Genomic DNA, 15,043 nt, shown 5'->3' with positions numbered 1-15,043 from the left:
GGGCTCCACAGCCGACCCGCCGGTGTTGCTAGGGTAAAAATCTTCCGACGATCGTGCACGCGGCGCGCGCACACCTAATGGAATGGATATGAGCAAGCACTCGAAGAAGAACCAGAGATTGGGGGGGGGCAGGAATCAGGGACGAGGGGGAGGCAGGAACCAGAGATTGGGGGGGGGCAGGGACCAGGGGGAGGGGGAGGCAGGAGCCAGAGGTGGGGGGGAAGGGCAGGAACCGGGGGGGGGGAGGGGCAGGAACCAGGGACGAGGGGGAGGCAGGAGCCAGAGGTGGGGGGAAGGGCAGGAACCGGGGGAGGGGGGAGGGGCAGGAACCAGGGACGAGGGGGAGGCAGGAGCCAGAGATGGGGGGGGGGCAGGAACCAGGGACGAGGGGGAGGCAGGAGCCAGAGGTGGGGGGGGAAGGGCAGGAACCGGGTGGGGGGAGGGGCAGGAACCAGGGACGAGGGGGAGGCAGGAGCCAGAGATGGGGGGGGGGCAGGAGCCAGAGATGGGGGGGGGGCAGGAACCAGGGACGAGGGGGAGGCAGGAGCCAGAGATGGGGGGGGGGGGCAGGAACCAGGGACGAGGGGGAGGCAGGAGCCAGAGATGTAGGGGGGGCAGGAACCAGGGACGAGGGGGAGGCAGGAGCCAGAGGTGGGGGGGAAGGGCAGGAACCGGGGGGGGGGGGAGGGGCAGGAACCAGGGACGAGGGGGAGGCAGGAGCCAGAGATGGGGGGGGGCAGGAACCAGGGACGAGGGGGAGGCAGGAGCCAGAGATGTAGGGGGGGCAGGAACCAGGGCAGGGGCTGACCGCGTCTCACCTGAAACACTACAAACCTGCAGGGGATGACAAGACCAATCCGAAGCCTGCCCAGAAATGCTCCCCCAGCCCTTGTCACAGGCGCCACTGGAGCAGCCCCAGGTAAAGCATTAGCAAAAATGCTGGCAAAGGCCTGATGCCCCCCTGCTGCCCCGGCTCTCACAGGCCCCGCTCAGCGCTGGGCAAGGCCTCCCAGCCCCTCTGCTCACCTGCAGTTCCAAGCTGCTGCTGCTCAGGAACATCTGGGTCAAGGTGTCAGCAAACTGGTTGATGGCTCGGAGGAACTCCCTGCAGGGGAGAGCGACACAGGCAGTGAGTGGCTGGCCGGTCGCACGTGCGTGGGACGGGGCTGCTGAGCACCGACGCTATGTGCAGCGGGGCACGGAGGCTGCCGCTGAGGTGCAGGCTCTCAGCCCCACGCTGTGAAATGCAGGGGTACCAAACCTCGCAGGTGTCTGGCGAGTCTCACGCTGGTTGGTGTTTTTCTCCAAGCCCCAGCTCCTGGAGCCCTGGGATTACAGCAGGAGCTGTATAGTGTACAGTGTTTTTAAAAATCTGCGTCTAGCCTCTGCGGTGGCTGAGAACAGGTGGAGAAGGTGCCGCCAGGAGCAGGCAAAGGATTGGCCAGTGTTGGCGTTTGGTTGAACCCCGGCAGCTCCCCAGCTCAGGAGTTTGGGGTTCGACTCGTGATTACTGATTGGTCGGACGGGTGGACAAGACTGGAGGGGGGCGTATCTGGCAGGATTAAGGGCTGCGCCCCTGGCTCAGGGAGGTGGCCGAGGAGCTCTGAACAGCCGGGCTGTCAGAAACTGAAGCCAGCAGCCTGCCTGTCAGAGGCGGGAGAGGAGCCGGAAAGCCCCATCCGGCGCCAGAAGAGGCCCCGCTGTGAGGGGTGTTACAAAGCCTTGCCCCCAGGCGAGGGGGGCAGCTGGCTGGCTGGCTGGTCTGCTGTCTGTGCTGGCCCCTCTGTGACCCACGCTCAGAGCAGCCCAGGAAGGCAACCCCCCCATGCGCACACCCCCACTCGTGCCCACGCCAGCATCACCCACACAGGAATGCACTCACCATGCAACGACATGCCCATCCCTCACCCCCCCAAAGAGAGAACCTCCCACCTGCACACACACACACAGCCAGCATGGCCACCCCTCGGGTGGGCACACATGTGTGCACACAGCCCTCCACCCCCTCCACACCCTGTCCGCAGCCACCTCCCCCACCCATCACTGAGTCACAAGGTCTGTGCCACGCCCCAGCTTTTCAACAGTGGGGCAGCCCCGCAAGGGTCCCACTCTCCCTTCGGGGCAGGCCCTGCAGCCTCCCCGCCTCCTAGACTGAGCCTCTGGGTGCCAGCAGCCCCCCTGCTGCCCCCTGAGAGCTCTGCCCGGCCAGGCAACTGAGAGAGACCCTGGGCAGAGGCGTGGCCATGCCGCAGCGACTCGTGCCCCCAGCCAGGACTCGCAGTCCCCCCCCCCCACGCTGAGCCCCCCACTTACCCTCCCACCCACGCTTAGCCCCCCCCACCCCCACTGAGCCCCCCACTTACCCCCCACCCACGCTGAGCTCCCCCCACCCACGCTTAGCCCCCCACTTAGCCCCCCTGCCCATGCTGAGCCCCCCACTTACCCCCTCCCACCCACGCTCAGCCCCCCACTTAGCCCCCCTGCCCACGCTGAGCCCCCCGCCCACGCTTAGCCCCCCCACTTACCCCCTCCTGCCCACGCTGAGCCCCCCGCCCATGCTGAGCCCCCCACTTACCCCCTCCCACCCCCTCTTCACCCTGCCACCCTTGCTGAGCTGGAGCTGCCGGGATCCCCCTGGCAGGGGCATGTGCCCTGGACAGCTCGCACTTCCCCCCAGCTGTGGGCGCTTGTGGGCGAGGAGCCCTGCAGCCCCTCAGACCCAGGACAGGCAGGTCCAGTCTCCACACGTCCCTGCAGCCAGGCTCTGCTCACCGGTTCTGCACCATGTTCATCACCATCCAGTCGGAGGGATACACCGTCTTGCCGATCAGGTCCTTGAACAGGATGAAGGTCTCCATGAGAAAGTCCTGCAAGTAAGGATGCCCTGTTAGGAGCCAGGGTGCTGCAGTTGCCTGTGGGCCCTGGGGACGCCTGGGGGTGAGGGTGCCCAGCCCAGGCAGGGCGAGCTGGCTGAGGATGGAGGTGAGGCTGACGGGCAGGGGAAGCAGCGAGAGGATGGGGCACCCGGGGGTGAGGGTGCCCAGCCCGGGCAGGGCGAGCTGGCTGAGGACGGAGGTGAGGCTGACGGGCAGGGGAAGCAGCGAGAGGATGGGGCGCCCGGTGGTGAGGGTGCCGGCGAGCTGGCTGAAGATGGAGGTGAGGCTGATGGGCAGGGGAAGCAGCGAGAGGATGGGGCGCCTGGTGGTGAGGGTGCCGGAGAGCTGGCTGAGGATGGAGGTGAGGCTGACGGGTTGGGGAAGCAGCGAGAGGATGGGGCACCCGGGGGTGAGGGTGCCCAGCCCGGGCAGGGCGAGCTGGCTGAGGATGGAGGTGAGGCTGATGGGCTGGGGAAGCAGCGAGAGGATGGGGCACCCGGGGGTGAGGGTGCCGGCGAGCTGGCTGAAGATGGAGGTGAGGCTGACGGGCAGGGGAAGCAGCGAGAGGATGGGGCGCCCGGGGGTGAGGGTGCCGGAGAGCTGGCTGAGGATGGAGGTGAGGCTGACGGGTTGGGGAAGCAGCGAGAGGATGGGGCGCCCGGGGGTGAGGGTGCCGGAGAGCTGGCTGAAGATGGAGGTGAGGCTGACGGGCAGGGGAAGCAGCGAGAGGATGGGGCGCCCGGTGGTGAGGGAAGGGTTTGCCCATCTCTTCAGGGCTCTCGTAGGGGCCCAAGAGCAAAGTGTCTCCTCCCTGGCCTGGGACCGGGCTGCGCCAGCTCCTCCCCCATGCACCAGCCTGTCTCTAGCTGGCGTCACCACCACGGCCTCAGGCGTGAAACTGCAGCTGAGTCTGGTGGCACTGGCCCCTGGCTCACTCCCAGGGCCACAGTGCGAGCCCAAGGGCAGGAGACTGGCCAGGCTCAGGGGACACTGGCCCTGCTCACCCGCTGTCTGGGGCAGGGACGCAGACATGCCTCCTGGCTCTGGGGCTGCCAGGCATGAGCTCAGCTCAGCCCTCCCCTGCCGCGACCCTCCCCAGCCAGCAGCAGGGGATCAGGCCAGCTGCCCTCTTGGCAGGGCACCACAAGGGGGGGTGGAGAGGGCACAGCTTCCCCCACCCTCATACACTGGGCCCAAGCTTGTCCCCAGTCGGTCCCTCGGAGGCAGCATGGGGCGAGCGGGCAGGTCTCTTCCCTCTTCCCACCGAGAACAGGAACAACAGCAGAGGCGCTTGGGCTGGGGGGTGCCAAGGACACAGAGCTGGCAGTGGGGGTGCTGTGGGGGAGGGGGTGCCGAGGAGCTGGAGGTGGGGTGCCGTGGGGGGGGTGCCGAGGAGCTGGAGGTGGGGTGCCGTGGGGGAGGGGGTGCCGAGGAGCTGGAGCTGGGGTGCTGTGGGGGGGTGTGTGCCGAAGAGCTGGCTCTGGGGTACATTGGGGGAGGGGGTGCCGAGGAGCTGGAGCTGGGGTACTATGGGGGAGGGGGTGCCGAGGAGCTGGAGGTGGGGTGCCGTGGGGGAGGGGGTGCCGAGGAGCTGGAGGTGGGGTGCCGTGGGGGTGGAGGTGCCGAGGAGCTGGAGGTGGGGTGCCGTGGGGGTGGAGGTGCCGAGGAGCTGGCTCTGGGGTGCCGTGGGGGAGGGGGTGCCGAGGAGCTGGAGGTGGGGTGCCGTGGGGGAGGGGGTGCCGAGGAGCTGGAGCTGGGGTGCCGTGGGGGAGGGGGTGCCGAGGAGCTGGAGCTGGAGTGCCGTGGGGGAGGGGGTGCCGAGGAGCTGGAGCTGGGGTGCCGTGGGGGAGGGGGTGCCGAGGAGCTGGAGGTGGGGTGCCGTGGGGGTGGAGGTGCCGAGGAGCTGGAGGTGGGGTGCCGTGGGGGTGGAGGTGCCAAGGAGCTGGCTCTGGGGTACATTGGGGGAGGGGGTGCCGAGGAGCTGGAGCTGGGGTACTATGGGGGAGGGGGTGCTGAGGAGCTGGAGGTGGGGTGCCGTGGGGGTGGAGGTGCTGAGGAGCTGGAGGTGGGGTGCCGTGGGGGTGGAGGTGCCGAGGAGCTGGCTCTGGGGTGCCGTGGGGGAGGGGGTGCCGAGGAGCTGGAGGTGGGGTGCCGTGGGGGAGGGGGTGCCGAGGAGCTGGAGGTGGGGTGCCGTGGGGGAGGGGGTGCCGAGGAGCTGGAGCTGGGGTGCCGTGGGGGAGGGGGTGCCGAGGAGCTGGAGCTGGGGTGCCGTGGGGGAGGGGGTGCCGAGGAGCTGGAGGTGGGGTGCCGTGGGGGTGGAGGTGCCGAGGAGCTGGAGGTGGGGTGCCGTGGGGGTGGAGGTGCCGAGGAGCTGGCTCTGGGGTACCGTGGGGAGGGGGTGCTGAGGAGCTGGAGGTGGGGGTGCCGTGGGGAGGAGGTGCCGAGGAGCTGGAGCTGGGGTGCCGTGGGGGAGGAGGTGCCGAGGAGCTGGAGGTGGGGTGCCGTGGGGGAGGGGTGCCGAGGAGCTGAAGGTGGGGTGCCGTGGGGAAGGAAGTGCCGAGGAGCTGGAGGTGGGGTGCTGTGGAGGAGGGGGTGCTGAGGAGCTGGCAGTGGGGGTGCCATGGGAGAGGGGGTGCCGAGGAGCTAGAGGTGGGGTGCTGTGGGGGGGGGGGTGCCAAAGAGCTGGCTGTGGGGTACTGTGGGAGAGGGGGTGCCGAGGAGCTGGAGGTGGGGTGCCGTGGGGGAGGGGGTGCTGAGGAGCTGGAGCTGGGGTGCCGTGGGGGAGGAAGGTGCCGAGGAGCTGGAGGTGGGGTGCCGTGGGGGAGGGGGTGCCGAGGAGCTGGAGGTGGGGTGCTGTGGGGGAGGAGATGCCGAGGAGCTGGAATTGGGGTGCCGTGGGGGAGGAGGTGCCGAGGAGCTGGAGGTGGGGTGCCGTGAGGGAGGGGATGCCGAGGAGCTGGAGGTGGGGTTCCGTGAGGGAGGGGGTGCCGAGGAGCCTGAGATGGGGTGCCATGGGGGAGGGGTGCCGAGGAGCTGGCTCTGGGATACTGTGGGGGAGGGGGTGCCGAGGAGCTGGAGGTGGGGTGCCGTGAGGGAGGGGGTGCCGAGGAGCTGGAGGTGGGGTGCCGTGGGGGAGGGGATGCCGAGGAGCTGGCTCTGGGGTACTGTGGGGGAGGGGGTGCGAGGAGCTGGAGAGGGGTGTCGTGGGGGAGGGGATGCCGAGGAGCTGGCTCTGGGGTACTGTGGGGGAGGGGGTGCGAGGAGCTGGAGATGGGGTGTCGTGGGGGAGGGATGCCGAGGAGCTGGCTCTGGGGTACTGTGGGGGAGGGGGTGCCGAGGAGCTGGAGGAGGTGGGGTGCCGTGGGGGAGGAGGTGCCGAGGAGCTGGAGGTGGGGTGCCGTGGGGGAGGGGATGCCGAGGAGCTGGCTCTGGGGTACTGTGGGGGAGGGGGTGCCGAGGAGCTGGAGGTGGGGTGCCGTGAGGGAGGGGGTGCCGAGGAGCTGGAGGTGGGGTGCCGTGGGGGAGGGGATGCCGAGGAGCTGGCTCTGGGGTACTGTGGGGGAGGGGGTGCGAGGAGCTGGAGAGGGGTGTCGTGGGGGAGGAGGTGCCGAGGAGCTGGAGATGGGGTGTCGTGGGGGAGGGGATGCCGAGGAGCTGGCTCTGGGGTACTGTGGGGGAGGGGGTGCCGAGGAGCTGGAGGTGGGGTGCCGTGGGGGAGGAGGTGCCGAGGAGCTGGAGGTGGGGTGCCGTGGGGGAGGGGATGCCGAGGAGCTGGCTCTGGGGTACTGTGGGGGAGGGGGTGCTGAGGAGCTGGAGGTGGGGTGCCGTAGGGGAGGAGGTGCCGAGGAGCTGGAGGTGGGGTGCCGTGGGGGAGGGGGTGCCGAGGAGCTGGAGCTGGGGTGCCGTGGGGGAGGGGGTGCCGAGGAGCTGGAGCTGGGGTGCTGTGGGGGCGGGGGTGCCGAGGAGCTGGAGGTGGGGTGCCGTGGGGGAGGAGGTGCCGAGGAGCTGGAGGTGGGGTGCTGTGGGGGAGGGGGTGCCGAGGAGCTGGTTCTGGGGTGCTGTGGGGGAGGGGATGCCGAGGAGCTGGAGTTGGGGTGCCGTGGGGGAGGAAGTGCCGAGGAGCTGGAGGTGGGGTGCCGTGAGGGAGGGGATGCCGAGGAGCTGGAGGTGGGGTTCCGTGAGGGAGGGTGTGTCGAGGAGCTGGAGATGGGGTGCCGTGGGGTAGGGGGTGCCGAGGAGCTGGCTCTGGGATACTGTGGGGGAGGGGGTGCCGAGGAGCTGGAGGTGGGGTGCCGTGGGGGAGGAGGTGCCGAGGAGCTGGAGCTGGGGTGTCGTGGGGGAGGGGGTGCTGAGGAGCTGGAGGTGGGGTGTCGTGGGGGAGGGGGTGTCGAGGAGCTGGAGGTGGGGTGCCGTGAGGGAGGGGATGCCGAGGAGCTGGAGGTGGGGTGCCGTGAGGGAGGGGGTGCCGAGGAGCTGGAGATGGGGTGCCGTGGGGGAGGGGGTGCCGAGGAGCTGGCTCTGGGATACTGTGGGGGAGGGGGTGCCGAGGAGCCGGAGGTGGGGTGCTGTGAGGGAGGGGGTGCCGAGGAGCTGGAGGTGGGGTGCCGTGGGGGAGGGGATGCCGAAGAGCTGGCTCTGGGGTACTGTGGGGGAGGGGGTGCCGAGGAGCTGGAGGTGGGGTGCCGTGGGGGAGGAGGTGCCGAGGAGCTGGAGGTGGGGTTCCGTGGGGGAGGGGGTGCCGAGGAGCTGGAGCTGGGGTGCTGTGGGGGCGGGGATGCCGAGGAGCTGGAGTTGGGGTGCCGTGGGGGAGGAGGTGCCGAGGAGCTGGAGGTGGGGTGCCGTGAGGGAGGGGATGCCGAGGAGCTGGAGGTGGGGTTCCGTGAGGGAGGGGGTGTCGAGGAGCTGGAGATGGGGTGCCGTGGGGGAGGGGGTGCCGAGGAGCTGGCTCTGGGATACTGTGGGGGAGGGGGTGCCGAGGAGCTGGAGGTGGGGTGTCGTGGGGGAGGGGGTGCCGAGGAGCTGGAGGTGGGGTGCCGTGGGGGAGGGGGTGCCGAGGAGCTGGAGGTGGGGTGCCGTGGGGAAGGGGGTGCCGAGGAGCTGGCTCTGGGGTTCCGTGGGGCAGGGGATGCCGAGGAGCTGGAGGTGGGGTGCCGTGGGGGAGGGGATGCCGAGGAGCTGGCTTTGGGGTACTGTGGGGGAGGGGGTGCCGAGGAGCTGGAGAGGGGTGTCGTGGGGGAGGGGGTGCCGAGGAGCTGGAGCTGGGGTGTCGTGGGGGAGGGTGTGCTGAGGAGCTGGAGGTGGGGTGCCGTGGGGGAGGGGGGTGCCGAGGAGCTGGAGGTGGGGTGCCGTGGGGAGGGGGTGCCGAGGAGCTGGCTCTGGGGTGCCGTGGGGCAGGGGATGCCGAGGAGCTGGAGGTGGGGTGCCGTGGGGAGGGGATGCCGAGGAGCTGGCTTTGGGGTACTGTGGGGGAGGGGGTGCCGAGGAGCTGGAGAGGGGTGTCGTGGAGGAGGGGGTGCCGAGGAGCTGGCTCTGGGATACTGTGGGGGAGGGGGTGCCGAGGAGCTGGAGGTGGGGTGCCGTGGGGGAGGGGATGCCGAGGAGCTGGCTCTGGGGTACTGTGGGGGAGGGGGTGCCGAGGAGCTGGAGAGGGGTGTCGTGGGGGAGGAGGTGCCGAGGAGCTGGAGATGGGGTGTCGTGGGGGAGGGGGTGCCGAGGAGCTGGCTCTGGGGTACTGTGGGGGAGGGGGTGCCGAGGAGCTGGAGTTGGGGTGCCGTGGGTGAGGGGGTGTTGAGGAGCTGGAGGTGGGGTGCCGTGAGGGAGGGGATGCCGAGGAGCTGGAGGTGGGGTTCCGTGAGGGAGGGGGTGCCGAGGAGCTGGAGATGGGGTGCCATGGGGGAGGGGGTGCCGAGGAGCTGGCTCTGGGATACTGTGGGGGAGGGGGTGCCGAGGAGCTGGAGGTGGGGTGCCGTGGGGGAGGGGATGCCGAGGAGCTGGCTCTGGGATACTGTGGGGGAGGGGGGTGCCGAGGAGCTGGAGGTGGGGTGTCGTGGGGGGAGGGGGTGTCGAGGAGCTGGAGAGGGGTGTCGTGGGGGAGGAGGTGCCGAGGAGCTGGAGATGGGGTGTCGTGGGGGAGGAGGTGCCGAGGAGCTGGAGATGGGGTGTCGTGGGGGAGGGGGTGCCGAGGAGCTGGAGAGGGGTGTCGTGGGGGAGGAGGTGCCGAGGAGCTGGAGATGGGGGTGTCGTGGGGGAGGGGGGTGCCGAGGAGCTGGCTCTGGGGTACTGTGGGGGAGGGGGTGCCGAGGAGCTGGAGTTGGGGTGCCGTGGGTGAGGGGGTGTTGAGGAGCTGGAGGTGGGGTGCCGTGAGGGAGGGGATGCCGAGGAGCTGGAGGTGGGGTTCCGTGAGGGAGGGGGTGCCGAGGAGCTGGAGATGGGGTGCCATGGGGGAGGGGGTGCCGAGGAGCTGGCTCTGGGATACTGTGGGGGAGGGGGTGCCGAGGAGCTGGAGGTGGGGTGCCGTGGGGGAGGGGATGCCGAGGAGCTGGCTCTGGGATACTGTGGGGGAGGGGGTGCCGAGGAGCTGGAGGTGGGGTGTCGTGGGGGAGGGGGGTGTCGAGGAGCTGGAGAGGGGTGTCGTGGGGGAGGGGGTGCCGAGGAGCTGGCTTTGGGGTACTGTGGGGGAGGGGGTGCCGAGGAGCTGGAGGTGGGGTGCCGTGGGGGAGGGGGTGCCGAGGAGCTGGCTCTGGGGTGCTGTGGGGGAGGGGATGCCGAGGAGCTGGAGTTGGGGTGCCGTGGGGGAGGGGATGTCGAGGAGCTGGAGGTGGGGTGCCGTGAGGGAGGGGGTGCCGAGGAGCTTGGAGGTGGGGTGCCGTGGGGGAGGGGGTGCCGAGGAGCTGGAGATGGGGTGTCGTGAGGGAGGGGGTGCCGAGGAGCTGGAGGTGGGGTGCCGTGAGGGAGGGGGTGCCGAGGAGCTGGAGAGGGGTGTCGTGGGGGAGGAGGTGCCGAGGAGCTGGAGATGGGGTGCCGTGAGGGAGGGGATGCCGAGGAGCTGGAGGTGGGGTGCCGTGGGGGAGGGGATGCCGAGGAGCTGGAGGTGGGGTGCCGTGGGGGAGGGGGTGCCGAGGAGCTGGAGGTGGGGTGCCGTGGGGGAGGGGGATGCCGAGGAGCTGGAGGTGGGGTGCCGTGGGGGAGGGGGTGCCGAGGAGCTGGAGGTGGGGTGCCGTGAGGGAGGGGGTGCCGAGGAGCTGGAGGTGGGGGTGCCGTGGGGGAGGGGATGCCGAGGAGCTGGAGATGGGGTGCCGTGAGGGAGGGGATGCCGAGGAGCTGGCTTTGGGGTGCCGTGGGGGAGGGGATGCCGAGGAGCTGGCTTTGGGGTACTGTGGGGGAGGGGATGCCGAGGAGCTGGAGGTGGGGTGCCGTGGGGGAGGGGATGCCGAGGAGCTGGCTTTGGGGTGCCGTGGGGGAGGGGATGCCGAGGAGCTGGCTCTGGGGTACTGTGGGGGAGGGGGTGCCGAGGAGCTGGAGAGGGGTGCCGTGGGGGAGGAGGTGCCGAGGAGCTGGAGGTGGGGTGCCGTGAGGGAGGGGATGCCGAGGAGCTGGAGGTGGGGTTCCGTGAGGGAGGGGGTGTCGAGGAGCTGGAGATGGGGTGCCGTGGGGGAGGGGGGTGCCGAGGAGCTGGGCTCTGGGATACTGTGGGGGAGGGGGTGCCGAGGAGCTGGAGGTGGGGTGTCGTGGGGAGGGGGTGCCGAGGAGCTGGAGGTGGGGTGCCGTGGGGGAGGGGGTGCCGAGGAGCTGGAGGTGGGGTGCCGTGGGGAAGGGGGTGCCGAGGAGCTGGCTCTGGGGTTCCGTGGGGCAGGGGATGCCGAGGAGCTGGAGGTGGGGTGCCGTGGGGGAGGGGATGCCGAGGAGCTGGCTTTGGGGTACTGTGGGGGAGGGGGTGCCGAGGAGCTGGAGAGGGGTGTCGTGGGGGAGGGGGTGCCGAGGAGCTGGAGCTGGGGTGTCGTGGGGAGGGTGTGCTGAGGAGCTGGAGGTGGGGGTGCCGTGGGGGAGGGGGTGCCGAGGAGCTGGAGGTGGGGGTGCCGTGGGGGAGGGGGTGCCGAGGAGCTGGCTCTGGGGTGCCGTGGGGCAGGGGATGCCGAGGAGCTGGAGGTGGGGTGCCGTGGGGGAGGGGATGCCGAGGAGCTGGCTTTGGGGTACTGTGGGGGAGGGGGTGCCGAGGAGCTGGAGAGGGGTGTCGTGGAGGAGGGGGTGCCGAGGAGCTGGCTCTGGGATACTGTGGGGGAGGGGGTGCCGAGGAGCTGGAGGTGGGGTGCCGTGGGGGAGGGGATGCCGAGGAGCTGGCTCTGGGGTACTGTGGGGGAGGGGGTGCCGAGGAGCTGGAGAGGGTGTCGTGGGGGAGGAGGTGCCGAGGAGCTGGAGATGGGGTGTCGTGGGGGAGGGGGTGCCGAGGAGCTGGCTCTGGGGTACTGTGGGGGAGGGGGTGCCGAGGAGCTGGAGTTGGGGTGCCGTGGGTGAGGGGGTGTTGAGGAGCTGGAGGTGGGGTGCCGTGAGGGAGGGGATGCCGAGGAGCTGGAGGTGGGGTTCCGTGAGGGAGGGGGTGCCGAGGAGCTGGAGATGGGGTGCCATGGGGGAGGGGGTGCCGAGGAGCTGGCTCTGGGATACTGTGGGGGAGGGGGTGCCGAGGAGCTGGAGGTGGGGTGCCGTGGGGGAGGGGATGCCGAGGAGCTGGCTCTGGGATACTGTGGGGGAGGGGGTGCCGAGGAGCTGGAGGTGGGGTGTCGTGGGGGAGGGGGGTGTCGAGGAGCTGGAGAGGGGTGTCGTGGGGGAGGAGGTGCCGAGGAGCTGGAGATGGGGTGTCGTGGGGGAGGAGGTGCCGAGGAGCTGGAGATGGGGTGTCGTGGGGGAGGGGGTGCCGAGGAGCTGGAGAGGGGTGTCGTGGGGGAGGAGGTGCCGAGGAGCTGGAGATGGGGTGTCGTGGGGGAGGGGGTGCCGAGGAGCTGGCTCTGGGGTACTGTGGGGGAGGGGGTGCCGAGGAGCTGGAGTTGGGGTGCCGTGGGTGAGGGGGTGTTGAGGAGCTGGAGGTGGGGTGCCGTGAGGGAGGGGATGCCGAGGAGCTGGAGGTGGGGTTCCGTGAGGGAGGGGGTGCCGAGGAGCTGGAGATGGGGTGCCATGGGGGAGGGGGTGCCGAGGAGCTGGCTCTGGGATACTGTGGGGGAGGGGGTGCCGAGGAGCTGGAGGTGGGGTGCCGTGGGGAGGGGATGCCGAGGAGCTGGCTCTGGGATACTGTGGGGGAGGGGGTGCCGAGGAGCTGGAGGTGGGGTGTCGTGGGGGAGGGGGTGTCGAGGAGCTGGAGAGGGGTGTCGTGGGGGAGGGGGTGCCGAGGAGCTGGCTTTGGGGTACTGTGGGGGAGGGGGTGCCGAGGAGCTGGAGGTGGGGTGCCGTGGGGGAGGGGTGCCGAGGAGCTGGCTCTGGGGTGCCGTGGGGGAGGGATGCCGAGGAGCTGGAGTTGGGGTGCCGTGGGGGAGGGGATGTCGAGGAGCTGGAGGTGGGGTGCCGTGAGGGAGGGGGTGCCGAGGAGCTGGAGGTGGGGTGCCGTGGGGGAGGGGGTGCCGAGGAGCTGGAGATGGGGTGTCGTGAGGGAGGGGGTGCCGAGGAGCTGGAGGTGGGGTGCCGTGAGGGAGGGGGTGCCGAGGAGCTGGAGAGGGGTGTCGGTGGGGGAGGAGGTGCCGAGGAGCTGGAGATGGGGTGCCGTGAGGGAGGGGATGCCGAGGAGCTGGAGGTGGGGTGCCGTGGGGGAGGGGATGCCGAGGAGCTGGAGGTGGGGTGCCGTGGGGGAGGGGGTGCCGAGGAGCTGGAGGTGGGGTGCCGTGGGGAGGGGATGCCGAGGAGCTGGAGGTGGGGTGCCGTGGGGGAGGGGGTGCCGAGGAGCTGGAGGTGGGGTGCCGTGAGGGAGGGGGTGCCGAGGAGCTGGAGGTGGGGTGCCGTGGGGAGGGGGTGCCGAGGAGCTGGAGATGGGGTGCCGTGAGGGAGGGGATGCCGAGGAGCTGGCTTTGGGTGCCGTGGGGGAGGGGATGCGAGGAGCTGGCTTTGGGGTACTGTGGGGGAGGGGATGCCGAGGAGCTGGAGGTGGGGTGCCGTGGGGGAGGGGATGCCGAGGAGCTGGCTTTGGGGTGCCGTGGGGGAGGGGATGCTGAGGAGCTGGCTTTGGGGTACTGTGGGGGAGGGGGTGCCGAGGAGCTGGAGAGGGTGTCGTGGGGGAGGAGATGCCGAGGAGCTGGAGGTGGGGTGTCCGTGCGGGGGGGTACTGAGGAACTGACTCTGGGGTGCCATGGGGGAGGGGCCGGTAGTAGCCTGGGGAACATCACTGCCACTGCCAGGTCTCTTACTACTGCGCAGCCTGCAAAGCCCCCACCCCACCCCAGACCCCGAACTCCGCCACCGTCTCCTAGCAACGTCTGGGGGGGCTGGCGCTGGGGGGCACTAGTGAGGGTGGAGGCGAGCGCAGAAAAGCACCAAACCCCGCCCCCAGCTATTCAGCTTTGTGGCTCAGGCTCGGATCTGGCCAGGCCCATGTCCTGCCCCCACTGACACACCCGACACCACCCCCTAAGCCCTCCCTCCCTCCCCGGGGTGTCTGTCCCAGTCTCCTCCCTTCAAACCCCCGCCCGCTCTGGCTCCGCAGCCCCTCATCCCATCCCGTCCCCTCTGCTGCAGAGCTGCTCCTAGAGCTAATGCCCGAGCCCATGCCAGCTGGGGATGCTCTGGGAGCTGCTGGCCTTCGCCCCCCGAGGGCCCTACGTGACACCCTCCCATAGACGCACCAAGGCGAGGCATCACAGCCAGTGAGCCTGGCCAGTGCCTCCCGCTGCAGCCTGGCTTGGGCTAGCTGTGTCCAGCTGGGCACTGCTCGTCTGCTTGTCCAGCCAGCCTGCCAGCTGGGCACTGCTCGTCTGGGTGTGGGAGACCCCTGCCCGCAGCCCATGGGAAGGGATGCGGAGCAGCTGGGGAGTGTCTGGGACAGGACGGGGGCAGAGGCTGTCCAGCCTCGGGGGTGCTACGCCAGCACCACGACGGGCGACAGCCCCGAGAGCTGCCGGGTCGGGCCCTGGAGAGCACAGGCTGAGCGGGCAACTCACCATCAGGTCGGTCCGGGCTGAGAAGGCCTGGATGTAGGAGCTGTAATGGGCCTCGTCCATCTGGTTCAGGATGGCTGCCATGCAGGCCACGTAGTGACTCTGAGGAGAGACAGCCCCGGGAAGTTAAACTGGATATAAACAGGACATTAGGAAGTTTAGACTTGAAATTAGACGAAGGTTTCTAATCATTCGAGGAGTGAAGTTCTGGAACAGCCTTCAAGGGGAGCAGTGGGGGCAAAAGACATATCTGGCTTCAAGACTAAGCTTGATAAGTTTATGGAGGGGATGGTCTTGTCATAGAAATTTCTGTCCGTTCCAGCTGAGGAATAAGGAGAGACGGACACAGCTCGCAAGCAAGGAGCCTCGGGAGGGGCGATCCGTTTATTTCAATTGCAATTGGGTTCGAGCTCATAAGTCAGCAAGAACCAAGAAAAGAAGAACAGGAGTACTTGTGGCACCTTAGAGACTAACAAATTTATTAGAGCATAAGCTTTCGTCCACGAAAGCTTATGCTCTAATAAATTTGTTAGTCTCTAAGGTGCCACAAGTACTCCTGTTCTTCTTTTTGTGGATACAGACTAACACGGCTGTTACTCTAAAAAGAACCAAGAAAACACTCACACCAAAGCATTATATGCAGTTGCTTATGATAATCAGTCGCTCTATGATTGGCCAAAATTTGCCATCATTACCATACATAATTAGCAAGCTACATGTATCTGCCCCTCTTATGCTCAGTCTTCTCTTTTCCAGACAAAACAAACCTAATTTTTTCAATCTTCCCTCATAGTCATGTTCTCTAGACCTTTAATATATTTTGTTGCTCTTCTCTGGATTCTCTCCAATTTGTCCACGTCTTTCCTGACATGTGGCACTCAGAACTGGACACAATACTCCCAGTTGAGGCCTAATCAGCACGGAGTAGAGTGGAAGAATTACTTCTCATGTCTTGCTTACAACACGCCTGCTAATACATCCCAGAATGATGTTCGTTTTTTTTTGCAACAGCATTACACTGTTCACTCATTTTTAGCT

At 68.8% G+C, this 15,043-nt stretch overlaps 1 protein-coding gene across 1 annotated transcript; it reads right to left on the bottom strand.

The window, feature by feature from the left end:
* Positions 1-727: 727 nt before the first annotated feature.
* Positions 728-14,160, bottom strand: LOC135979948 (dedicator of cytokinesis protein 5-like). The gene is made up of 3 exons (XM_065580059.1): positions 14,009-14,160; positions 2,773-2,867; positions 728-1,105 (listed from the first exon to the last, which is right to left on the bottom strand). The coding sequence occupies exons 1-3, from the start codon at positions 14,087-14,089 to the stop codon at positions 928-930; spliced, it is 354 nt and encodes a 117-aa protein (XP_065436131.1). The 5' UTR covers positions 14,090-14,160; the 3' UTR covers positions 728-927.
* Between the last annotated feature and the right edge of the window lie 883 nt (positions 14,161-15,043).

The sequence above is a fragment of the Chrysemys picta genome, unplaced genomic scaffold (assembly GCF_011386835.1).
Source record: "Chrysemys picta bellii isolate R12L10 unplaced genomic scaffold, ASM1138683v2 scaf1432, whole genome shotgun sequence".
NCBI classification, from domain to species: domain Eukaryota; kingdom Metazoa; phylum Chordata; order Testudines; family Emydidae; genus Chrysemys; species Chrysemys picta.
The sequence above is the reverse complement of the archived record's forward strand: the minus strand, read 5'-3'. Positions and strand labels throughout refer to the sequence as shown.

Coding starts and splice junctions, on each gene's coding strand:
- LOC135979948 (XM_065580059.1), bottom strand. CDS start 14,089: ATGGCAGCCATCCTGAACCAGATGGACGAGGCCCATTACAGCTCCTAC. Junction 2,868..14,008: donor CAGCCCGGACCGACCTGATG/GTGAGTTGCCCG, acceptor CCTTACTTGCAG/GACTTTCTCATGGAGACCTT. Junction 1,106..2,772: donor ATGAACATGGTGCAGAACCG/GTGAGCAGAGCC, acceptor TCTCCCCTGCAG/GGAGTTCCTCCGAGCCATCA.